We start from the raw sequence: 26,354 nt of genomic DNA, 5'->3' as shown, positions 1-26,354 counted from the left end.
GGGAAATAGTACATATTGACTTGTTTGATATTAAGACACTGGAGTTCTATGTTGTAGCTCTGCATCCTCATCACAGCTCACAGTAGAGTCTTTAGGCAATGTTTTTCCCTTGAGTGCTTTTTTCAACTCATTTCTTAAAAATCTCCCTGCATCTCAGCCACTACAAGACCCTCTCCAGGAAACAGAGTCATCTCACCTGCACTGACTTCAGATCGGGTCTGCTCACTGCTGGGGGATCCAGTTGTTCCTGCTGATGATGCAGTCGTTGCTTTCAAAGAAACACAATGTCATGACTATGAAGCAGCAGTAGACCACACTGATCAATGATGACCAGTGTCTTCACTAATTTATATACAGTTCCTATTGCTGCTTCAATCTTTGTAAATTTCATATGATATGAAGGAAGATTTGCTGTGCTTTTTGATTCTGCGTGGAAATATGATTGTCTACCTCCTTTTTAATCATCTATTTGAATCCAGTACTCATATGCTTATTGAAACCCACTGGGTCTTTGAGATATATTTCTGTCTGTGTGCTTCCTATAAAAAAACACATTTAATACCCATGAAAATGAAGATATTAAGAATTTTTCTACTTCATGCGAAGTTAGAGTCAGGATAGTAAGCCTTAGTCCTCAGTAAGCCAAAAGTACCAAGGGAAGATTCAGGGCCACTATTGCCCCAAAAAACACACTAGCAACCTAATTTGGGATAAGAGAAACATCAATGAATGCTGTCCTCTTTCTGATGCTAGCTCATTTCTCTAAATATACAGGGAATATATGCATTCCACTTTGAATAAATGGTGATATAACCAGCCCCTCACTTGTCATAGCCTTGTAACATACATACCATTCTTACATTTCTATACAAATAAAGGGAAATTAACAACTCTCCATTTGACACATGAGAGCTCATACCTCCTTTCTTCCCTTACCTGCTTTGCTGCTGACAGAAACTGTAGATTGACTGGAGGCCTGAGGGACAGTAGTGTGTTCTGAGGATGTCACTGTGCTCTCTAGGACAGGAAAACATGCATGTTGGAGACTCATATGATTCCAGACATCCTTATTTATATGAATGGACTTGCAGGATAAACGCGAGAAGACACATTCTTCCACCACATCCAGTGTCATGAATTTCACTCACACATATATGTCAATTTTCCAGACCATCTCCTGAAGCCACATGGGAATGGATGAGCAGCTAAGACATCTCCAAAGGCTAAAGAGTCTTACCTGATGCTGGGGCTCCAGTACTTGCAGGTAGAGCAGTGCTGCTCCCTGTTCCTCCAGAGGTGGATGCAGAAGTTGTCCCAGGTGTGCCTGTTGTTTATCATGGTTAAAAAATGAGTAAGAAAAATTAAAGGGAGGTTTTTCTTAACAGTAAGAATTGAAACACTCATTTTTTCATCTTATAAAATAAATGTCTCTACTCTTACGAAAAGTTCAGTGTCAACTTCATTCTCAAGGGAAATCCATTAATTTGACAACATATTGATTTGGTGAAATATTCATTAATTAGAAAACATAATAATTATAGAGGTAAGTCAAATTTGTCATGGAGGAATGTTGATGATTTTAGAACTGACCTAAGACCTTGTGAGCATGTTTACCCCAAACCCCCAATCCTCTCTACCATATTTTTGACCTCACAGTCAGTTTTATTAAAATATGAAAATGCATAAAAACATGGATTCCTTCTGTTATTTATCAAATAATGTATGCTTAAAATAATAGTACACATGAAATAAATTCTTGGTAATATACAATGAATCTTCTGCAAATGTGGCATGGAACTGGTTATCATATGGACCTCATCTCTGGGACTATCTCAGGGGATACTAACAGAGAAGGAAAGCCCAATGGATAGATAGGTGACAACCAATGAGTTGTGCTAGCTTCATATACTCTTCCTCTTGTTTCTATGGGAACAGGAATGTTTCTTAAGGTCACAGATAATAAGGGTCTCAGAAGCCTCCCAAAGCATTTCAGAGTTAACCTCATGTCATGCAGTTCTACACTCTGCTCCTTCATCACCTTTCCTTGAACTAATGACCACAAACAGTTTTGGACAACGCTAGCATGGGTCCCTAACACAGACCACCATAGAGATCTTATCTTGCCTGCTGGGCTTCCAGTGGTGAATTCTGTGCCTTGGGTTACAGGTGTGGCCTCCCTGTCTGGGCTTGTGGTAACTCCCACAGACTGTCCTGCTGTGACTGAGAAGCAAAGGAGCCATGCTGGAAAAACTTACAAGCCCTCAGAAGAGAGACATGGAGAGTTTCAATTCTACACCTACTAGGCGAACAAGTCTGTGCTTTGCCCAGCAGCCTACCCCTTTCATCTATACCCACCAAATTGCCACTATTGAAGTTCCTGCTCTAACTGACACGAGTTTTCTTGAATTTTAACACGGCGAGTGGGTTCCCTGGGTGGGCTGCCTCCCCTGTTACTTGTGGGTTCAGCAGGGACTAAAAATCCCAGATATAAATACCATTCATATTTTTTTAAGAAAAAAAATGACACAACAAATAGTCTGGCAAGGAATTTCTATCCTGTCCAACATTTGGATAAGTTCCCATGAGTTGTTATGTAATCCTTTTAGCCTAGAGCAGACCCTGGACCCAATATCTGCCTCCCCAACCCCAGAGTCTAACCTCTCATTGGCTCTCAATGATCTGTGGTAAAACAGTAATTTGTCAAATTTCAGAAGTGTGTTAGAAAGCTACTTTCCAAACCACCAGAGCTTTCTCCTTCTTCTAGGAAAACACCCAGTGTTGATATGGTCCTTTAGAGACTGGATACTCTGGAAATGTACCTGGGCATGAGGCTTTGCTGCATCTGTGCCTCCTCTGTTAAGTCTGTCTGTCCTTCAACTTGGAAGGCAGAACACCATTTAGTTTTACATGATGAGAAGGAATAATCCAGTGATTTTTCTATTCAATCATGTCTACCCTTTGAACCCAGTATCAAGTTATCAAAAGCCTTGGCATACTGCTCTAGGGAAGAGAAAGACTCAAAATGATACTGTTCTCCATTTCACTTTAGTCCTCAAATGTCCATCTAAAGTTTGCACTTTGATTTAAAATGAGCTGGGCTGTGGAAAGGCGATCCATTTTATAAAAACCCATGACACCATCACATCAGACTGTACTTACTTGACTTGTCTGAAGGCTGGGTTGATTCACTGCTTGGGGCTCCAGATGTTTCCCCAGCTGATGGTGCAGTAGGCCCTTTCAAAATGAACAATAATTTACTACCAGGATGTTTGATTCCGATGTATTGATCTGAATGCTAACGCTTTCAATTATTTTTCTCAAATTCCATCATTCTCTATCTCCCTATTTTCATTAAGCAATCACAAAATCTGTCATAAACTAATATATCCTCAGAGAATCACTGACTTGTTGGATGTGAATGAACTTGTACATATTGACTAGTTTGACATTAAGACACTGGAGTACTACATCATAGCTCTGCAACCTCATGAGAGCCCAGTGTAGGACCTTTAGGAGATGGATCTCTTCAGCTTCAGCCTCCTATTTTCAGTTTATTTCCTTTTTTTTTCCAGACAAGTTTTCTCTGTGTAGGTTTGTGCCAATCCTGGAACTTGCTTTGTAGACCAGGCTGGCCACAAACTCACAGAGATCCCTGTCTCTGCCTTCCAAGTACTGGGATTAAAGGCATGTGCCACCACTGCCAGGCCAGATTTTTCTTTCTGAAAAATCTCTCTCTGCATCTTTGTCAAAAGCATGAGCCTGTCCTTGACACGGCCTCCACTCACCTGTACTGACTTCAGATTGGTTCTGCTCACTGCTTGGGGATCTAGTTGTTCCCGCTGATGATCCAGTGGTTACTTTCAAAGAAACACAATATCAAGAATGTAAGCAGCTCTAGAACACACTGCTCTGTGATGTTGAAAGTCATCAATAATTTATGAGTAGTTCCTATTGCTGCTTCAATCTTTGTAAATTTCATATGATATGGAGGAAGCTTTGCTAGCCTCTTTTAATTGCTTGGAAATATGATTCTCTACTTTCTTTTTATTCATCTATTTGAATCCAGCACTCATATGCTTATTGAACCCAACTGAGTCTTTCAGATATATTTTTGCTTGTGCGCTGATTCATATATGAAAACACATTTAATAATCATGACGACGAAGACATTTAGAATGTTTCTACTTGATGCTAGCTTAGAGTCAGGATAGAAATCCTTAGCCCTAATGACTCAGTGTCCAAAAGTGCCAAGGAAAGAATCAGGGCCATCATTGTCCCAAATAAACAAATTAGCAACAAATTACAGAACAAGATAAGAGAAACATCACCTAATGCAGTCTTCTTTCAGATGCTAGCTCATTTCTCTAAATATACAAGGAATTCCTGCATTCCCCTTTGAATAAATGGTGATATAACCAGCCTCTCACTAGTCACCTGAGGACTTATAGCCTTGTAAAACACATGCCATTCTTACATTTCCATATAAATTAAGGGAAATTAAGAACTCTTCATTTGACACATGAGAACTCATAGCCTCCTCTCTTTCCTTACCTGCTTGGCTGCTGGCAGAAGCTGTGGATTGACTGGAGGCCTGAGGGACAGTAGTGTGTTCTGAGGATGTCACTGTGCTCTCTAGGACAGGAAAACATACATATTGGAGACTCATATGATTCCAGACATCCTTATTTATATGAATGGACTTGCACAATAAAACACGAGAAGACACATTCTTCTACCACATCCAGTGTCATGAATTTCACTCACACATACAGGTCAATTTTCCAGACCATCTCCTGAAGCCACATGGGAATGGATGAGCAACTACGATATCTCCAAAGGCTAAAGAGTCTTACCTGATGCTGGGGCTCTAGTACTTGCAGGTAGAGCGGTGCTGCTCCCTGCTCCTCCAGAGGTGGATGCAGAAGTTGCTCCAGGTGTGCCTGTTGTTTATCGTGGTTAAAAAAAAGTGAGGAAGAAAAATTAAAGGGTTTTTTTTTCTGAAAACAAAGAATTGAAATAACCATTTTTTCCTGTTACAATATGAATGTTTCTACTCTTATAAAAATTTCAGTAGCAACTTCTTTCTCAAGGGAATCCATTACCTGACAACACACAGATTTGGTGGAATATTCATTAATTAGAAAACATAATAATTATGGAGATGAATCATATTTGTCATGGAGGAATGTTGATGATTTTAAAACTGACTTAAGACCTTGTGAGCATCTTTGCCAATCAGACTGCTCTCTACCACACTTCTAGGCTCACATGTCTCATGACTGTTAATTTTATTAAAATTAAGAACATGCATGAGATCATTGAGTACCCCAATAATCTAGTAATAATGTATACTTAGAAATAAAATAAATTCTTGTCAATATACATCGAATCTTCTCTAAACATGGTGTGAGACTGGTTATTATATGGACCATACCTTTGGGCATATCTCAGGGGATACTAACAGATAAGAAAAGCCCAATGTATAGGTAGGTGACAACCAATGAGCTGTGCTAGCTCAATGTGCTCCTTCTCTTGTTTCTGTGGGGACAGGATATTTCTTAAGGTCACAGAAAACAACAGCCTCAGTATTGACCCAAAGAATTTCAGGGTTGACTTCATCACATGCAGTCCTATATTTTAGTCCTTCATTGCCTTTCCTTGAACTAAGGATCAAAAACAGTTCTGGACAACACTAGCATGAGTCCTTGACAAAACCACCATTGAGTTCTTATCTTGCCTGCTGGGTTTCCAGTGGTGACTTCTGTGCCTTGGGTTACAGGTGTAGCCTCCCTGTCTGCTCTTGTGGTAACTCCTACAGACTGTCCTGTTGTACCTGAGAAGCATAGGAGCCATGCTGGAAAAACTTACTAGTCCTCAGAAGGGAGACAGTGAGAGGTTCAATTCTACACGTTACTTGGTGAAAAAATTTGGACTATCCCTAGCATCCTACATGTTCCACCTCTACCCACCAAATTGCTACTAATGAAGTTCCTGCTCTAACTGACTCAAGTTTCCTTGGACTTTTGTACTGCTGCTGGGTCACGTGAGTGTGCTGCCTCCCCTCTCACTTGTGCATTCAGCAGGGACTAAGGATCCTGAGACATAAATGACATTTTATTTTCCATAGGGATAACGACACAAGAAAAAGTCTTGCCAGGAAATCTTATGCTGCCCAACTGTTGGATACGTTCCCATGAGTTTTTATGTTGTCCAAGGATCCAACCTGAGCCTCTGCATCACCAGATCTTCTCATTTGCTCTCAAGAATCTTTTGCAACACAGTAATATGACAAATGTCCAAAGTGTGATAGACAAATACTTTCCCAAAACCATAGCTTTCTCTCTTTCCTAGGACAACACCCACTGTCCCAACATTCCTTTAGAGATTGATTACTTTGGAAATTTGCCTGGCAATGAATCTTTTCATTCATCTCTGCCTCTTTTTCTAAGTCTGTCTGTCCTTCTACTTCGAACGTAGAACAACATCCAGTTTCATGTGATGAGAAGTAATAAGTCCAGTGATGTTTATGTTTATTCGTGTCTACACTTGAAACCCAGTGTCATGTTATCAAAAGCTTTGGCTTACTGCCTTAAGGAGGAGAAAGCCTCTTAAAAAGGACCTTTGGTTCTCTCTTTTATTTTAGTTCTCAAAGGCCTATCTAAATTTTGTAATTTGATTTAAATGAGCTGACTAGAGATAAGGTGATCCAATTTGTCAAAACCCATGACTTCCTCACATCAGCCTATACTCAATTGACTTGACTTAATGCAGGATCAATTCACTGCTTGAGGTTCCAGATTTCAGTGTGAACAATAATTGAATATCAGGATGTTTGATATAGCAATAGAAATCAAATGCTAATGCTTTCAATGATCTTCCTTATATTTCTTCTTTCTCTTTTATTTCCATCTTTTCAACAAGCTATCACAAATACTTAGATGACCCAGACCATCCTTCAGAGAACTCACTGACTTGTTGGATATGAGGGAACTTGTACCATATTGACTTGTTTGATATTAAGACACTGGAGTCCTATGTCGTAGCTCAGCATCCTCAACACAGCTCTAGGTAGAGTCTTTAGGCAATATTTCTCCCTAGAGTGCTATTTTCAACTCATTTCTTAAAAATCTCTCCCTGCATCTTCAGCCACAGCATGAGCCTCTCCAGAAAACAGCCTCAACTCACCTGCACTGACTTCAGATGGGGTCTGCTCACTGCTGGGGGATCCAGTTGTTCCTGCTGATGATGCAGTCACTGCTTTCAAAGAAACACAATGTCATGACTATGAAGCAGCAGTAGACCACACTGATCTATGATGACCAGTGTCTTCACTAGTTTATATATAGTTCCTATTGCTGCTTCAATCTTTGTAAATTTCATATGATATGGAGGAAGCTTTGCCGGGCCTTTTGATTCTGCATGGGAATACAATTGTCTGCCTCCTTTTTCTTCATCTATTTGAATCTAGTACTCATATGCTTATTGAAACCAACTTAGACTTGCAGATATATTTCTGGCTACATGCTTTCTATTGGAAAACACATTTAATACCCATGATAAAGATGACATTAAAAGTGTTTCTACTTCATGCCAAGTTAGAGTCAGGATAGTAAGCCTTAGTCCTCATGACTCAGTGCCCAAAATTAACAAGGGAGGAATCAGGGCCACTAATGCCCAAATTAAAAAAAAAAAAAACATATTAGCATCCTAATTTGGGATAAGAGAAACATCAGCTAATGCAGTCCTCTTTCTGATGCTAGCTCATTTTTCTAAATATACAGGGAATTCCTGCATTCCCCTTTGAATAAATGGTGATATAACCAGCCATTCCCTTGTCACCTGAGGACTCATAGCCTTGTAACATACATGCCATTCTTACATTTCTATACAAATAAATGGAAATTAACAACTCTCCATTTGACACATGAGAACTCATAACCTCCCCTCTTGGCTGCTGGCAGAAGCTGTAGATTGACTGGAGGCCTGAGGGACAGTAGTGTGTTCTGAAGATGTCACTGTGCCCTCTAGGACAGGAAAGCATGCATGTTGGAGACTCATATGATTCCAGATATCCTTATTTATATGAATGGACTTGCAGGACAAAACACGAGAAGACACATTCTTCCACCACATCCAGTGTCATGAATTTCACTCACACATACAGGTCAATTTTCCAGACCATCTCCTGAGGCTGCACAGGAATGGATGAGCAGCTAAGACATCTCTGAAGGCTAAAGAGTCTTACCTGATGCTGGGGCTCCAGTACTTGCAGGTAGAGCGGTGCTGCCCCCTGCTCCTCCAGAGGTGGATGCAGAAGTTGTCCCAGGTGTGCCTGTTGTTTATCATGGTTAAAAAATGAGTAAGAAAAATTAAAGGGACTTTTTTTCTGAAAACAAAAAAGAATTAAAATAACCATTTTTCCTCTTAAAAACTGAATGTCTCTACTCTTATAAAAAGCTCAGTATCAAATTCTTTTTCCAGGGAATCCATTACCTGACAACATACTGACTTGGTCAAATACTCATTAATTTGAAGACATAATAATTATGGAGGTAAGTAAGATTTGTCATGGAGGAATGTTGATGATTTTAGAACTGACTTAAGACCTGGTGAGCATCATTCCCCACCTGACTGCTCTCTACCATACTTTTAGGCTCACATGTCTCATGATGCTCATTTTATTAAAAATATGAAAATGCATGAGATCGTGGAGTCCTCCTTTTTACTTAGCAAATAATATATGCTTAAATAACTGACATAAAATAAATTCTTGTCAATATACATTGAATCTTCTGCAAAGGTGGCATGGGACTGGTTATCATATGGACCACACCTCTGTGCATATCTCAGGGGATACTAACAGAGAAGAAAAGGCCAATATATAGGTAGGTGACAATCAATAAGTTGTCATATCTCCATGTGCCCCTCCTCTTGTTTCTATAGGAACAGAAATGTTTCTTAAGGTCACAGATAACAATGGCCTCAGAAACCTCCCAAAGCATTTCAGAGTTAACCTCATGTCACGAAGTTCTACACTCTGCTCCTTCATCACCTTTCCTTCAACTAAGGATCACAAACAGTTCTGGACAACACTAACACAGACCACCATTGAGATCTTATCTTGCCTGCTAGACTTCCAGTGGTGACTTCTGTGCCTTGGGTGACAGGTGTGGCCTCCCTGTCTGGTCTTGTGGTAACTCCCCCTGACTGTCCTGTTGTGCCTGAGAAGCAAAGGAGCCATGCTGGACACACTTACTAGTCCTTAGAAGGGAGACAGGGAGAGGTTCAATTCTATACCTCACTAGGTGAACAAGTCTGTACTTTGCTCAGCAGCCTGCCTGTATCACCTCTACCCACTGAGTTGCTACTAATGAAGGTCCTGCTCTAGAGTTTCCTTGGATTTTAGCACTGCTACTTTGTCCCCTGGGTGTGCTGCCTCCCCTGTCGCTTGTGCATTCAGCAGGGACTAAGTTCCCTGAGATATGAATGACATTTTGATTTTCCTTAGGAATAATGACACAAGATAAAGACTGGCCAGGAAATCTTATCCTTCCCCACTGTTGGATGTGTTCTCATGAGTTGTTATGTTGTCCTTGTGGCTGACAGCCGACCCAGATTCCAACCTGAGCCTCTGCATCCCCAGAGTCTAACCTCCCATTTGCTCTCAAGGATCTCTGGCAAAACGGTAATTTGACAAATTTTCAAAGTATGTTAGACAAATACTTTAACAAAACAAGAGTTTTCTCTCTCTCCTAGGAAAGCACCCACTGTCCAAGTATTCATTTCAAGAGTGCCTGGGCATGAGTCTTTTCATTCATCTCTACCCTTCTCTTAAGTCTGTCTGTCCTTCTACATGGAAGGTGGAACATCATCCAGTTTCATATGATGAGAAGGAAAAAGTCCAGTGATTTTCTGTTCAATCATGTCTACCCTACTCTTTGAACCTAGAGTCATGTTATCAAAAGCCTCAGCTTACTGCCTCGGAGGAGAAAGCCTCTTAATATGACATTGTTCTCTCTTTTACTTTAGTCCTCATGTGTCCATCTAAAGTTTGTACTTTGATGTAAGTGAGCTGGGCAGTGCTAAGGTGATCCACCTTGTCTCAAACCATGGATCCTTCACATCAGCTTATACTCACTTGACTTGTCTGAAGGCTGAGCCGATTCACTGCTTGGGGCTCCAGATGTTTCCCTAGCTGATGGTGTAGTAGTTCCTTTCAAAGTGAACAATAAGTGATTATCACAATGTTTGATACAGAGGTACAGATCAGGATGCTAATGCTTTCAATGATCTTCCTTATATTCCTTCATTCTCTTTTATTTCCATCTTTTCAACAAGCTATCACAAACTCTTAGGTTATCCAGACTATTCTTTAAAGAACTCACTGAATTGTTGGATATGAGGGAACTTGTACATATTGACTTGTTTGACATTAAGACACTGAAGTTCTATATCATAGCTTGGCATCCTTATCAGAGCCTTCAGTAGGATTTTTATGAGATGAATCTCTCGAGACTTCCATTTTCAGTTTACTTAAAAAATGTCTCTCTGCATCTTTTCCAACAGCATGAGCTTGTCCTGGACACAGTCTCAATTCACCTGCACTGACTTTAGATGGGGCCTTCTCACTGCTTGGGGATGTAGTTGTTCTAACTGATAACTGAGTCACTGCTTTCAAAAAAAGATAATGTCATGAATGTGAGCAGCAGTAGACCACACTGCTCTGTGATGTTGAAATTCTTCATTAATTTATGTATAGTTTCTATTTCTACTTCAATCTTTGTAAATTTAATATGATATGGAATCCTTGTGGGGCTTATTTGATTCTGCATGGAAATATGAATGTCTACCTCCTTTTTATTCATCTATTTGAATCCAGTATTCATATGCTTATTGAAACCAACTGGGTCTTTCATTTTTATTCTGGCTGTGTGCTTCATATCAGAAAACACATTTAATAATCATGGTAAAGAAGACATTCAGAATGTTTCTACTTGATAATAACTTAGAGTCAGGATAGTAAGCCCTAGCTTTATGACTCAGAGCCCTTAAACTCCAAGGAAAGAATCAGGGCCATCATTGCCCCAAAGTACACATTAGCAACCTAACTATGGGATAAGATAACAGAAACATCAACTAATGCAGTCCTTTTTCTGATGCTAGCTCCCTTTCTCTAAATATATAAGGAATTCATGCATTACCTTATGAAAAGATGCTGATACCACCAGCCCCTCATTTGATATGTGAGGACTCATAGCCTTATAATATACATGCCATTTCTGCATTTTCATAAAAGTAAATGGAGATATACTCAGTACCCCATTTGACACTTGGGAACTCATAGCCTCCTCTCTTGTACTTACCTGGTTTGCTGCTGCCAGAGGCTGGGGATAGACTGGAGGCTTGAGTGATGGTTGTATGGCCTGAGGATGTCACTGTGCTCCCTAGGACAGGGGGAAACATGCATGTTGGAGACTCATATGCTTCCAGATATCCTTAGTAATATGAATGGACTTGCATGATGAAACATGAGAAGACACATTATTCACCACATGCAGTACCATCAATTTCACTCACACAAACAAGTCAATTTCCCAAATCATCACCTGAGGAAACTTGGGAATGGAAGAGAAGCTGAGACATCTCCAAAGGCTAGAGTCTTACCTGATGCTGGGGCTCCAGTACTTGCAGGTAGAGTGGTGCTACTCCCTGTCCCTCCTGATTTGGTTCCAGATGATACACTGGGTGCGCCTGATTTTTATTGTGGTTAAAAAAGATGAATGAGAAAATTTAAAAGGTGATTTTTTTAAAAAATAAAAAAAAATTATATATGTTTCCCTTTATGTAATGAAAGTTCCTACCCTTAAAAACTTTATTGACAACTTCTTTCTAGAGGGAAATCCATTAATTTGACAACCTACTGATTTGTTTAGATATTCGTTAATTAGAAAATACAATAATCAAATTCCTCATGGAGGAATGTTGGGCATTTTAGAACTGACTTAAGACCCTGTGAGCATCTTTGCCCATCTGAATATTCTCCAACATACTTTTATGCTCCCACATCATAAGACTGTTAATTTCATTAAAAACCATGAAGATACATGAGATCATGGCATCCTACTATTTTTTAGCAACTATGGAGTGATTAAAGTAATAATAGTCCCAAAACAAATACTTGGTAACATAATCAATCTTTTGGATAGTTGTTTTGAGAATATTTATCATTTGGAACACATTTCTGTGCTTATCACTGAGGATATTAACAGAGAGGGAAAGGCCAATGTATAGGAACATGATGACCAAAGAGTTGCACCCCTAGACTTAATGTGAAAGAGAAAGAAAGGGCAGAGCATGAGAGGACCAGCACTCATCACTCTGCTTCCTCAGTATGGACACAGTGTCAACAGCTTCCTTGTGATCCCACGATTCCATCTGCATCATTCCCACTTCTATGGTTTCCCTGGCATGAGGAATTTACCTCAAATTGTGAGCAATATAAACCCCTTCTAATTTGATTTGCTTTGGTTATGTTTTGTTCACAGTAACTATAGTATATGACGTCTATGGCAATGGTTAACTCCTCCACAGATCCTAATTGCCTTACATGTTGCACGAAATGTTCACTTGTCTGCTGCCTGGGTGACCCCTGATGAGCTCACTCAGTACCTGTTACTGAAGATGTGTTTTCATTAGGAGTTCCAGTGCTGGCTGCATGTGAACCTCCACTCGTTCCTAAGGGCATAAGAATGATAACGATGCTGAAGGTCACAGGTAATTACGGGCACAGAAGCCTCCAAGTCATTTCAAAGTTACATTTATGCCAATAACTTCTACTGTGTGATCTTTGGACACTTTTTCTTGAATTCTTGATCACAAACAGCTCAGGACAATACTATCATTAGTCCCCTCTAAGAACTCCCCATGGAGTTCTTGTCTTGCCTGTGGGGCTTCCAGTGGTGGCTCCTGTGCCTGGGACTCCAGGTGTGGCCTCCTTGTTGGCTCCTGTTGTAACTCCCACAGACTGTCCTGTTGTGCCTGCAAAACAAAGGACCCATGCTGGCAACATGTATTGGTCCTCAGAAGGGAAATATGAAGAGATTCACTCTGAACATATCCACCCCTTCCTCAGTCGCCCAAGCTTCATCTCTACCCAAGGAGTTGCTACTAATGAAATGCCCTCTCTGATTGACCTGGGTTTTCTTGGCTTGTAGCACTGCTGCTGGGTTCCCTGGGTGTGCTGGCTCCATTGTCCCTTGATGTGGCTTCAGTAGGGACTACAGTTCCTGAGACACAAACAACATTTTTATTTTTCTTCAAAATAACAACCTATCAGGAAGCCATCTGGCCAGGGAAAATTTATGCTGTCCAGTTGTTGGCTATCTTCACTCGACTTTTTAAAGTCACCGTTTCCGTCACATCAGACCCAAGATCCAAACTTAAACTCTACATCCCCAGCCTAATCTCTTCTGTGTTCTCAATGATCTCTGGCAAAATAATAATTTGGCAAATTCCCAAAGTGTATTAGACAAATAATTTCTAAAACACCAAAGTGTTCTCTCTCTCTCCCTCAGGACGACACTCAGTGTCGAGGCGTTCCTTTAGAGACTGGCAACTCTAGAAATGCATCTGGGTTGGAGCATTTGACACATCTCTGCCTCCTGTCTGATGTCTGTCTGTCCTTCTACTTGGAAAGTGGAACACCATCCCAGTGTCATATTATGAGAAGTAATGAGTCCAGTGATTTTCTTTTCGATCATGCCTACCCTTTGAACCTAATGTTATGTTATCAAGAGCCTTGTCTTACTGCTCCAAGGAGGAGAAAGACTCTTAATATGACATTGTTCTCTCTTTCACTTTAGTCCTTACATGTCCAATTAAATTTTGTACTTTGATTAATAATGAGCTGGGTCATTGTAAGATGATTGACTTTGTCAAAATCCATGACTTCCTCACATCAGCCTGTCCTCACTTGACTTGTCTGAAGGCTGAGTAAATTCACTGCTTGGGGCTCCAGATGTTTCCCCAGCAGATGGTGTAGTAGGCCCTTTCAAAGTGAACAGTAAGTGATTATCACAATGTTTGATACAGGGGTATCGATCAGGATGCTAACTCTATCACTTAGCTTCCTCCTATTCTTGCATCCACCTCTCTTTTCTTCTTTTCAACATGCAATCACAAATACTTCCATGATGCAGACTGTCCTTCAGAGAACTCCCTGACTTCTTGGTTTTAAATGAAGTAGTGCATACTGACTTGTTGGATATGAGGGAACTTGTACGTATTGACTTGTTTGACATTAAGACGCTGGAGTTCTATGTCATAGCTCAGCATCCTCATCAGAGCCCATAGTAGAGCTTTCATGAGATGCATCTCGCCAGATGCCTATTTTCATTTTATTTGTTAAAAGTTGCTCTCTGCATCTTGTTTTGGGTCAATAAGGAAGTTCCATATACTTTTTATTAATATATATGCATCAACTGCAGTTGTATAAAATGAATAAAGTATGGACAAACCACTCTCCATTTTGACCACAGCCTCAGCCTCTCCAGGACACAGCCTCAACTCACCTGCACTGACTTCAGCTGACGTCATCTCACTGCTTGAGGACCTAGTGGTTCCTGTTGATGATCCAGTTGTTCCTTTCAAAGAAACACAATGGCATGACTATGAAATAGCACAGGACCACACTTCTCTCTGATCTCAAGTGTCTTTATTTATTTATATATAGTTCCTATTGAGGCTTCAATCTTTGTAAATTTCATATGATATGGAGAATCCTTAATGGATTTATTTGATTTTGCATGAGAATATGACTGTCTTCCTTCATATTCATCTATTTGAATCCAATAATCCATATGCTTATTGAAACCAACTGAGTCTTTCAGATATTTTTCAGCCTGGGTGCTTCATATAAGAAAACACATTTACTAAACATGACAAAGAAGACATTCAGAAACTTTTTACTTAACGCTGACTTAGAATTAGGATAATAACCCTTAGCCCTCAGGACTAAGTGTCCCTAAGTTCTAAGGAAGGAATCAGGGTCATAATTGCCCCAAAGTGCACATTAGCAACCTAACTATGGAATAAGATAAGAGAAAAATCAATTAATGCAACCCTCTTTCTAGTGCTAGCTTGCTTTCTCTAAATATGCAAGGAATTCCTGCATTCCCTTGTGAATAAATGGAGATATCACTAGCCTCATTTCACACCTGAGGACTCATAGCCTTGTAATATACATGCCATTCTTACATTCCAATATAAATAAATGGACATAGACTCAGTCCCCATTTGGCACATGGCAACTTATAGCCTTTTAATATACTTACCACTCCTACATTCACATTTAAATAAATAGAGATATATTCAGCCCTCCATTTGACAACTGAGAACTCAGCCTCCTCTCTTTTGCTTACCTGGTTTGCTGCTGGCGGAGGCTGGGGATAGACTGGAGGCTTGAGTGATGGTTGTATGTCCTGAGGATGTCACTGTGCTCCCTATGACAGGAAAACATACATGTTAGTGACTCATACGATTCCAGACCTCCTTACTTATATGAATGGACTTGCAGGATAAAACATGAGAAGACAGGTTTTACACCATATCCACTGCCATGAATTTTACTCGCACATACAGTTTCAATTTCCCGACCATCACCTAAGTCAGCATGGGAATAGATTAGCTGCTGAGACATCTCCAAAAGCTAAAGAGTCTTACCTGAACCTGGGGCTCCAGTGCTTGCTGGTAGAGGGGTGCTGCTACTTGCCCCTCCCAAGGTGGTTCCAGGTGATGCCCCTGGTGTGCCTGATTTTTATTATAGTTAAAAAAGATATATAAGAAAATTGATAGGGAGATTTTCTTAGAAATAAGAATTAAAATAGTCTTTTTTCCCCCTCTTATGAAGTGAAAGTGTCTACCCTTAGGATCTTTAATGACAAATTGTTTCTCAAGGGAAATCAAATAATTTGACAACATTCTGATTTCTCAAAGGAAATCAAATAATTTGGACGTTGAGACTTATATGAATCCAGACATCCTACTTATATGAATGGACTTGAATAATAAAACATGAGAAGATACATTCTTGAATTGCCTGCTCTGCCCTGAATTATACTCACACACACAGATCAAATTTCTAGACCATCACCTGAGGCATCATGGGAATGAATGAGCTGCTAAGACATCTCCAAAGGCTAAAGAAAGAGTCTTACCTGCACTTGGGGCTCCAGTACTTGCAGGTAGAGCGGTGCTGCTCCCTGCCCCTCCAGATGTGGTTCCAGAAGTTGTCCCAGGTGTGCCTGTTGTTTATCATGGTTAAAAAATGAGTAAGAAAAGTTAAAGGGAGATTTTTTTTTCAAAAATAAGAATTGAAATAGCCATTTTTTTCCTGTTACAAAATGAAAGTCTCTACTCTTACAAAGTTCAATGGCAGTTTCTTTCTCAGAAGAAAGCATTTAATTTCACAACCTACTAATTTGGTTAAATATTAATTAATTAGAAAACACAATTATAGAGGTTTGTCAAATTCCTCATGGAGGAATGTTGGGCATTTTAGAACTGACTTAAGACCCTGTGAGCATCTTTGCCCACCTGACCATTCTGCAATGTATCTTTACGATCTCATGTCACTAGACTGTTAATTTCATTAAAAAGCATGAAGATGCATGAGATCATGACATCCCCCTATTTTTTAACAACTATGGAGTGACTAAATAATACTAGATCCAAAGCAAATACTTTTCAAGATATAATCCAATCTTACGGATAGTTGTTTTGAGAATGTTTATCATTTGGAACACATTTCTGTACTTATCACTGAGGATATTAACAGAGAGGGAAAGGCCAATGTATAGGAACATGATGACCAAAGAGTTGCACCCCTAGACTAAATGTGAAAGAGAAAGGGCAGAGCATGAGAGGACCAGCACTCATCACTCTGCCGCTTCAGTGTGGACACAGTGTGAACAGCTTCCTTGTGATCCCACGATTCCATCTGCACCACTCCCACTTCTATGGTTTCCCTGGCATGAGGAATTCACCTCAAATTGTGAGCAAAGTATACTCCTTCTAATTTGATTTGTTTGGCTATGTTTGGTTCACAGAGAGAAAAAAAAACTATAGTACATGACCTCTATGGCAATGGTCAACTCCTCCACAGATCCTGATGCCTTACATGTTGCATAAAATGTTCGCTTATCTGCTGCCTTAGAATCTAGGACACTCTTAGCCCAGTGCTCACCAGGCAATTCTGCAATCTAGGAGAATTTGGAATTTATGACTTCTAATTACAGAGTGTTAGTTCAAAATGTTTTCATAATCATGAGTGAGTTTGAACTGCCTTTCCCCTGCCTGGGACATGGTTTTATCTATAATCATTCACTTGAGAAATGGAATGTACCTCTTTATGACTTTTGTAATGCCTGGGAGATTCTGTTGGAGTATTTAAGCAGTGGAGGGAAAAGAAAACAGGGAGCAATGAGAGAAAAAATACATGAGAGAATAAAGAATGAAACCATCAAGAGAATGTGTGAGGTTTTTTTTTTTTTATTTTTTCCCAACCCCTCAGACAGAAAAGTCCTAGCTTTGCCTTGCTGTGGATTTCCCTTTGAGCCCTGAGTGCTGTCTTAGAGACTGGACCTCAGGACAGCGATAGGGTTCCAGATGCTTTCCCAGCTTTCAAAGTGAACAATAATAGACTATCAGGATGTTTGATATCAGGCTGCTAATGCTATTTATTATCTTATTATGTTTCCGCATTATCCTCTAGCTCCCTCTTTTCAATCAGCATTAATGAAATTTGCCACTACCCAGACAATCCTTCAGAGCACTGATTGATTGATTGATTGATTGATTGATTGATTGGATACGAGGGAATTTGTGTATACCGAAGTGATTCCTCGTAAGACACTGGAGTTGTGTGTCAGCTCAGCATCCTCTTAGGAGCCTGCAGTGAGGCTTTAATGAGATGCATCACCTCAGATCCCCATTTTCATTCTATTTCTTAAAAATATCTCTTGACATCTTGAATTGTGTTGACAATAAAGTCTCCACACACTTTTTCAACTGTGGTTCTTTAAAATGAATAATGTATAGACAAACCACTCTCCATTTAAAAATATACCTGTTTCAACTGTGGTTCTTTAAAATGGAAAAAGTATAGACAAACCACTCTCCATTTTTCAGATAGCCTCTCCAGGACACAGGCTCCACTCACCTGTGTTGCCTTCAGTTGAGGTCAGCTCACTGCTTGGGGATCTAGTGGTTCCAGCTGATGGTCCAGTCGTTCCTTTCAAAACACACAATGTTATGACAGTGACAACGTAGCAGGCCAAGGTGCTCTGTGCTACTGAACGTCTTATTCATTTGTGAGTACTTCCTACTTCTGCTTCTGTCTTCCCAAATCAGGAACCTCACATCTCATAGGAGTCTTTGATGTCTTTGCTGGACATTTTAAAGTTTCATAAAATTTAATAATGCATCTGTTTAATCCCAGCAACAAGCTGCTTCTTGGAAACCACCGGGTTTCAGATATATTTTAATCTAGGCCCCCTTTTCGGGGCTCCACAATTAATGGGACTGTGAGGGACACAGTTCTGAACTTTTGTCATTGGTGCTAACTTATAGCTGGCAGAGAAAGTCATGACCTCCAAAGTCAGAGTCCCTAAACTCAGGGCAAGACTCTCGGAATCATCATGACCTGTAAGCACACACAAGAATATAATGATGACATAAGGTTCTAATGCAGTTCTCCTGCTACTGACTGGTTATAGAGCAGGAACTGGGCTTCCTGTCCCTGAGACAGACATGTCCTTCCTACCGTCCATGGATATGAGTGAAAACATATGCAACCCTTTGCTTGATTTCTGAAGACTCACAGCCTTTTCTCTTTTACTCACCTGATTTGCTGTTGGCAGAGCTTGAGGCCAGGCTTGAGGAGACTCCAGGTAGGCTAGTGTGGCCTGAAGACACTGCTGTTTTCTCTAGAACCAAGAAATGTGAATGAGTGGATATTCGTGCTATTCTTGACATTCTCAGGTATGGGGGGGGGGTGGATTTTTATAATAAGAATCAAAATGACACAACTCACACCCCTCCCAAGCCCTTTCTTCAACTCCCCCTTCAGACTGATTATAGGCAAGTACCTCTTGCATCAGAGACCTGAGGGAGTAATACAGAAACAGTCCAGTCTATCATCTCTTACCAGAACCTGGGGTTGCTGTACTTGCAGCTGAAGGGGTGCTGCTACCTGCCATACCAGTGGTTGTTCCAGATGATTCCTTGGACGTGCCTGATATTTATTGTGGTTAAAAAGAAGGCTGTGAGTATGTTATTCCATTGTCTAAATACACCATATTTTCATTATCCACTCATCTGTAGACAGACATCTAGGCTGTTTCCATTCCCTGGCTAATATAAATAGAGGAACAATAAACATGGATGAGCAAGTACCTCTGTATTAGGATGTGAGTCCTTTGGAAAAATGTCCAAGAGTAAAGATGGATCATGTGGTTTTTGAGGAACCTCCACATTGATTTCCCTAGTGGCTAAACCACTTTCCTGTCCCATCAGTAAATACATGTTCCCTTTTCCAAATATCCCGAACAACATGTTTTCCCATTTTTCTATATGCCTTTCTGAACAGGGTTATACAAAAAAAATCTCAAAGTAGTTTTGATTTGCATTTCCTTTAAGGGTATTGAACATTCACAAAAATTATATCTCAAGCATTTGAAGGGAATCTTTATCCTGTCCAGTTGTTAGGTATTTTTGCTTGGCTTGTTTAAGTTGCCCTTTTAGCTTACAGCAGACCCAGGACCCGATCTCAACCTCTCCAACCCCAGAGTCTAACCTCTAACTTGCTTCTAAATGATCTGTGCCAAAACAGTGATTTGACAAATTTCCAAAGTGTGTGAGAGGAATATTTTCTAAGACACCAGAGTCTTTCTCCCTCTCCTAGGACAACACTTGATGTCAAGGCGTTCCTTTAGAATCTGATAACTCTGGAAATGCACCTGGGAGGGAGCAGTTGACTCATTTCTCTGCCTCCACTCTGAAATCTGTCTGTTCTACTTGAAAGCTGGAGCATCATTGAAGTGTCATATCATGAGAAGTTATGAGTCCAGTGATTTTCTGCTCAATCATCTCCACCTTTTTAACATTGGGTCATGTTATCAAAAGCTTTAGCTTATTGTGGTGGGGAGGAGCAAGCTTCTAAAAGTGGCACATTTGTCCCTTTTCATTTGGCACACATTACATCTATCTAAAGTTTTGTCAGCTCCTTCAATTTAAAGTAATTAGAATAGGAAGAAGGGTGCTCCCCCTTCTGAAGAGCATGATATTCCCCGCTTCAGCCTGTACTCACTTGATTTGTCTGCAGGCTGGGTCTGTTCATTGCTTGGGGCTCCAGATGTCTCCACAACTGATGGTGCTGTGGTTTCTTTTAAAGTGAACAGTGAATGTCTATCAGATTTGGTGCAGAACAGATCTGACTACTCACACTTTCAATTGTCTTTCTTACATTCCTGAATTCTTCTCTATTTTACTTTCCTCTCTCCAACAAGCAATTATCAAACCTTCCACGACCCAGATCATCCTTGAATGCATGGATGGACTTGTGGGACACAAGTAAGCTTAGACATTTTGACTTGTTTCACTTTGAGACACTGAAGTTGTGAATAGTATACCTCAGCATCCTCATCAGAGCCTACTACAGAGCTTCCATGAGACGTTTATACATTCCCATACAGTTCCACAACCATTGTGACTCTAAGGAACACTTCAGTGTGTAATCAAAGCCTCCTCTATTTGATTGTCACTGGGAGCCAGAACCCGTGTTTAGTCCCTTCTTCTGAATTATAGCATTAGTACTTCTAGGGTTACATGTGGGGATTATTATCACATGAAATGTGTGATGCCACCATTGGGTAAGATGGTATACTTCATCCTTACCATTCCTAATAATGCTTTGGCAGATAAGAATTGCAACCTAAGTCCATACTCTTCCTATTCATTTCCATCCTCACCATTCTCTAGACACAGGGAATGGGGCTAACCCACATTGCTTGTTAGATCCCTACAGACTTATGCACTTCTGCCTTTGACCCTCTTGTTTGTTAATGTTGCAAATTATAGTTCTTATATAAGATGCTCTGGGAACGACCAGGTGAAGCCTTCAAGAGTACCCTATATTCCCAGAAACTCAAGCAGTCTGGGAGGCAGGGCTATGTGCATGTAATTCTTATGATTACTATGAAGACTTTGGAGGTTCCATAAGAGCAAAGAATAAATAGTGTCTCCCTACTTCTCCATAGCTCTCTAGCTCCATTAGAACCTCATTTTCAGTCCAGCACTTGTGAGCAGGCTTAGATGGAATCTCTGAGACATCACCAGCAGGCGCCTATTTGATCTGACCATAAACACTGGTTCCAATGCCTTCTCTTCTAGAGGTGGCTCCAGAATATGCACCCGGTGTGCCTTAATTTTATCAAGGATAGAAATTTTAACTTAAGAAAAAAACTATTTTCCATCTCAAGAAAGCAAACAATAATATGGTTCCATTTTTTTCCATTAAGATAATGGTGATATCTAGCTATGCAAATTTCATTGCTGTCTTTAGGGTTTTTCAAATGAAATTCTGTAAATAAGGTGGTCTCATATTGAGTCCATGGAAATCATTTTTTTTGCTACAGTATAGAGAGATGAGGGAGATGCTCCAGTATTTTCACTGAATGACCTTGTCACTTGTATTTTCTCATGCTGCTTTGTGCACTCTTTGCCTTTTATGTGTCTGTCTCACTTACCTTTGTCAATCACATCTGTAGAAATATTAGTTTTGACTACACAAATAATTTTATATTGTGAATTTAGAATTGTATTTTATTGCTCTTTTCCTATATTCCGATATCCAAGGGTATAGATTTAATTATGTTGACACTCAGTATCACACAAATGACACTGGTTACATACTTCAGGGCATCCTAACCCTTACTCAGTTTTAATCACACAATTCGCAGGTCTAATTTCCCGGGCATACCCCTACTCTGTCCCCTTAGTACCTGTTCCTCCTGAGGCACTGTTTCCAGCAGTTCCAGTAGTGACAACTTCATCCCCTACACTTGTTCCTGTGTGAAGACATATGCATTAGACAGTGTGACTTGTCAACTTGGTGGCATTTAAAATCACTATGGAAACAATCCTCCTGACATGTCTATGAGAGATCTTCTAGGGTGGCTCAGTATGTGTGGAAAGCCCACCCTACATGTTGGTAATATCCTTACATTGGCTGTGGTCCTGGCCTCAATAAAACAGAGAACGGGAGCCTAGCATCTTTACTCATCTTGAGCATCTGCTCCTATCTTTGCTTTTGACGGTGGTGCAAAGTATCCAGCTGCCTCACACATTTTGTTGGCATGTTGTTTCTGCCATCAGGACTCAGAGACATAAAACCCAAACATTATTTTTGTTCTGCCTTCTACAGGAAAACATTCGGGAACAAAAACTGTGCTTCAACATTCTTATCACACCCCATCATCATCTCTCAGTACTAATGCTGGGATCTCAGTACTAATGGTGGTGCCCATCTGGTAGGTGGTAAACTGTTCAACCTGACTTACCTGTGTGTCCCGGGCTTGTTACTCCGGTGCTGTATCTGTTAGGGGTACTGCTTCCCTCAATGCTAGATGTGGGTGCTGTGCTGCCCACTGCCACTGTAGGGGTCCCTCCAGATGATGTCTGGGATATACCTGTTAATTTCCAATGATAAATTTTAAAAAAGATAAAAATTGCAAAGGAACATTCTATTATGGATATGAAGTAAAATTTGATTTCCTCTTCCCTGAAAAATTTGTAAGCTAGCTGCTGTGGTGTACACCTTTAATCCAAGTACTCTCTGGAAATCAGTAAGTAGATCTCTGTGTTCCTTGTCAGCCTGGTCTATAAAGTAAGTTTTAGGTCAGCTAAAGCTACATAGTGAGATCTTGTCTCCAACATAAATAAATAAGAAGTTACCTTCTCATATAAACTCCAATGGCACCCTAAGTACTTTTTCAAGGTAAATAAGGTAAATTGACAGTAAACTGAACCTATTGAGATGTTAATTGATTATGAAGTATCATAATCATGTGAAATTCCTCATAATAATGCTAATGATTTTAGGATTGTCATAGGACCCTGTGAGCATCTTTGCACAGAAGACTGAAGGCATCATTATTCTTCTGCATCTCGTGATTGTTAATTTTTTCACAAAATGAAGTTTGTGAGATTGCAACATTCCTCCATTCGTTTATAACATACCACTGTGTGCTTAATATTACACACAAAACAAATACTTGATGGTATGTTTCTAATTTCTTGGACACTTAGAATCTGTAATGACCAGTCTTAATTATCTACTAGAATGTATCTAAAGTCATCTAGGTATTCATCTCTGAGGCTATTCCTGAGTATGCTTACAAAGACGTGTCCCTGAGATGGAAAAACCTATTATGCATGTAGCTGAGAGCATCGCATGTGTTGGTATCTAAGACTGAATAAAAATAAGTACCAGCATACATCACTCTGCTTCCTCACTGTGAACAGAATGACCAGCCATCTCATGATCCTGATACCACAGATAGAAACTCTGTCCCTTATATCATGTCCCTGCCGTGAGGGACTTTATCCTCAAATTGTGAGCAAAATAAAGACTTTCTTCCTTAACTAGTCAGGTGTTATTCATAGAAATAAAAGTAACACAGCATGACATCAGCAACAGTCAGCTCCCCCACAGAACTTCATCTCATTACATGTTGCATGAAATGCTCACTTATCTACTGCCTGGGTGACCCCTGCTGAGCACACCCCATACCTGCTGTTCCTGATGTGTTTTCACTAGGAGCTCCAGTGGTGGTTGCGTGTGTTCCTCCAGTTGTGCCTATAGCAAGAACAGTGATTTAGGTCACAGTGATGACCACAGCAGCCTCCTAAAGGCATTTATTTCATGATTACACTCATGCCATTCATTTCTACAATGCGGTCCTTGGCCACTTTGGTTTGTTCTCATTATCACACTCAGTTCTGGCCACAGTCAATGTTGGTCCACACCAGAGTCCCAAGGGACCCTCTGCCTTGCCTGCTGGGTTTCCAGTGGTGACTCCTGTGCTTGGGGCTCCAGTTGTGGCCTCCCTGTCTGCTCCTGAAGTAACTCCCACAGACTCTCCAGTTGTACCTGATAAACAAAGACTACTGCTTAAAATGCATGCTATAAAGTTCCCTTGAAGGGAGACGTCCCTAGGTTCGTATTCACGCATCATTCTGCAAGCATTTCCCTCCTTCTTCTGCAGCTATGCTTTTACTTCTAGCCATTTAGTTGGCAAGAAGAGATGCCTGCCCTGACTTACCCGAGTTTCCTTGGCTTGTTGCACTGCTGATGTGTGCCCTGGAAGTTCCGGTTTCTTCGTCAGTAGATGTGGGTGTGGGTGTAGAAAGGACTCCACCTAATTAATAAACAGTGTTCAAAATGTCAGAGACAAGTCAAATTAAATCTCCTAAGAAATTCTCCAATATTGACAATGGGATTCCTCCATTCACCAGATTCAGCAAAGTTGCTTGCTCCAACTTTTCTATTAGAGAATGATAGACCAACCAAATCCCAGCAGTCTCCCTAGAATGTAACCTCTAATTTGTTTTCTTTTTTATTTTTTTAATTTATTTTTTCATTTCATATTTTTCATCATGTTTTCCCCTCCCATAACTCATCCAAGAGCCTACTTTGTTCTCCCCACTCTCTTATGATTTCTCACCCTCACTCTCTTATACACACACACACACACACACACACACACACACACACACACACACACTTGCACGCATACACACACACTCACAATTGAGTTCATTTTATGTTGGCCAACTGCTGTTTCTCCATTGGAGAAAACTGATTTTCTCTTTGCCAGAAGATATCAACTGCATATAGATTATTGGTTAGGTTCTCTGTGTCCAGTTCCCCCTCTCAGTCATGGGATGACCCTATCTGGCTCGGATCTGTGCAAACCCCGTGCATGCTCTCACAGTCTCTGGTTTCATATGTGCATCAGTCTGTGGTGTTTGGAAGATGCTCTTTCCTCAGCATCATCCATCCCCTCTGGCTCTTGCCGTCTTTCCCCCCTCCTCTTCTGCATAGCTCCCTGAGTCCTGAGGGGAGGGCTCCCCTGACTTTTTAAATAATCTGTGGTCAATTGGCATCCTTCACAGTTTTCAAAATATTACAAATAGATGCTTTGAAAAGGACCAGAGACATGGCCCAAATGTCTTTTAATTTGACTGTTTATTATACAAGCCTTTATTGAAAAGATATCCCATTCATCTAAAATACTAAATGTCCTATGTTATGTTTGTTCCTTGTTCCCGATGGAGTGGGGCATAGCTTTCAGTGTGAGCAATATGCTTGCACCAGGACCTCTGACACAGAAGGACAGGTCACTCTACTCTCTGCTTTCAAAGCCTCTTGATTTTCCTACATTTCAGCATCTCTTCTTTCCAACTAGTGATTAAAAACATTCTGTGATCCAGAGAATCCCGGTATGTGCCCATTTCCTTGTTGAATGTCGATAGGTTTGTTCACATTTACTTGTTTAATAGTACGATACTGGAATTTAGTATTTCATAACCTAGGTCACACACAGGAACCAACTGTGGGGCTTTTTTAAATACTTACCTGAGCCCTTCTGTTATAGGTTCAGATTCTGTCAGTCTGTAAAAACTCAGAATATACATCTCAAATTTTCTCTAGTTGGTAGCAAGGATGTCAGTCATGGCCGTATACTGACTCAGAGCATCATCTCTACCACTGGGAATCTTGGAACCATCATCTCAAGCACACAGGCATCTAGAAGATTGCCCACACATACACAAGCTCTAGCTAACCCATACTCCCTGTGCTCCTTGAAATGTGTGTGAGGGACTGGGCTGTCTAACGTGGCTCTCACTGCTGCTGTTCATGTTCACCATGGAATGGTGCTGGGCCACACACACCATCAGATCCTTGCAAACTCACAGGATTCTCTCTTCTACTCACCTGATTTGCTACCAGCAGAGGCTGTGGATGGTATGGTGGAGGTTCTGGGGCTAGTACTGGTAAAGCCTGAAGACACTCCTGTGGTCCCTGGAATTAAGAATGGATTTGGACTTGGGATATTAGGCATATTGCTCCTGACATTACTATGAGTACTTGGCAATGTCAGAAAAGGAAGTTCCAGGCGCTGCTCTTCAGATTTCCTCAGACCTGTTTGCATAACTTAGAGGCTTATTAAGCACTCTCCTGCTTAATGTTCTGGTTTATAAGTCTCTAACTTATAAGATCTCTTAGAGCTGAT

The 26,354-nt window shown here is 40.5% G+C and overlaps 1 protein-coding gene across 1 annotated transcript in view; it reads right to left on the bottom strand.

Moving 5' to 3' along the window:
- Window positions 1–26,354, bottom strand: part of Muc19 (mucin 19, oligomeric) — a 186,241-nt gene that overhangs the window by 88,822 nt on the left and 71,065 nt on the right. The window contains exons 42-71 of the mRNA XM_052747381.1: window positions 26,057–26,143; window positions 24,381–24,476; window positions 24,113–24,208; window positions 23,849–23,914; window positions 22,617–22,745; window positions 22,059–22,124; window positions 20,366–20,440; window positions 19,205–19,291; window positions 18,900–18,983; window positions 18,218–18,289; window positions 16,215–16,301; window positions 15,721–15,807; window positions 15,420–15,500; window positions 14,571–14,642; window positions 13,194–13,286; window positions 12,943–13,038; window positions 12,838–12,868; window positions 12,670–12,761; window positions 11,665–11,751; window positions 11,364–11,444; window positions 10,139–10,213; window positions 8,246–8,332; window positions 7,186–7,257; window positions 4,854–4,940; window positions 4,552–4,632; window positions 3,786–3,857; window positions 3,160–3,234; window positions 1,238–1,324; window positions 937–1,017; window positions 197–268 (exon numbers count right to left, since the gene is read on the bottom strand). Coding sequence (XP_052603341.1) covers window positions 197–268; window positions 937–1,017; window positions 1,238–1,324; window positions 3,160–3,234; window positions 3,786–3,857; window positions 4,552–4,632; window positions 4,854–4,940; window positions 7,186–7,257; window positions 8,246–8,332; window positions 10,139–10,213; window positions 11,364–11,444; window positions 11,665–11,751; window positions 12,670–12,761; window positions 12,838–12,868; window positions 12,943–13,038; window positions 13,194–13,286; window positions 14,571–14,642; window positions 15,420–15,500; window positions 15,721–15,807; window positions 16,215–16,301; window positions 18,218–18,289; window positions 18,900–18,983; window positions 19,205–19,291; window positions 20,366–20,440; window positions 22,059–22,124; window positions 22,617–22,745; window positions 23,849–23,914; window positions 24,113–24,208; window positions 24,381–24,476; window positions 26,057–26,143 — 2,454 coding nt within the window. The remainder of the gene's footprint in view (window positions 1–196; window positions 269–936; window positions 1,018–1,237; window positions 1,325–3,159; window positions 3,235–3,785; window positions 3,858–4,551; window positions 4,633–4,853; window positions 4,941–7,185; window positions 7,258–8,245; window positions 8,333–10,138; window positions 10,214–11,363; window positions 11,445–11,664; window positions 11,752–12,669; window positions 12,762–12,837; window positions 12,869–12,942; window positions 13,039–13,193; window positions 13,287–14,570; window positions 14,643–15,419; window positions 15,501–15,720; window positions 15,808–16,214; window positions 16,302–18,217; window positions 18,290–18,899; window positions 18,984–19,204; window positions 19,292–20,365; window positions 20,441–22,058; window positions 22,125–22,616; window positions 22,746–23,848; window positions 23,915–24,112; window positions 24,209–24,380; window positions 24,477–26,056; window positions 26,144–26,354) is intronic.

Source organism: Peromyscus californicus, unplaced genomic scaffold (assembly GCF_007827085.1).
Source record: "Peromyscus californicus insignis strain IS unplaced genomic scaffold, ASM782708v3 Scaffold_20__1_contigs__length_68692818, whole genome shotgun sequence".
NCBI classification, from domain to species: Eukaryota; Metazoa; Chordata; class Mammalia; order Rodentia; family Cricetidae; genus Peromyscus; species Peromyscus californicus.
Note: the sequence above shows the minus strand (reverse complement) of the source record. Positions and strands in the feature narration are given on the sequence as shown.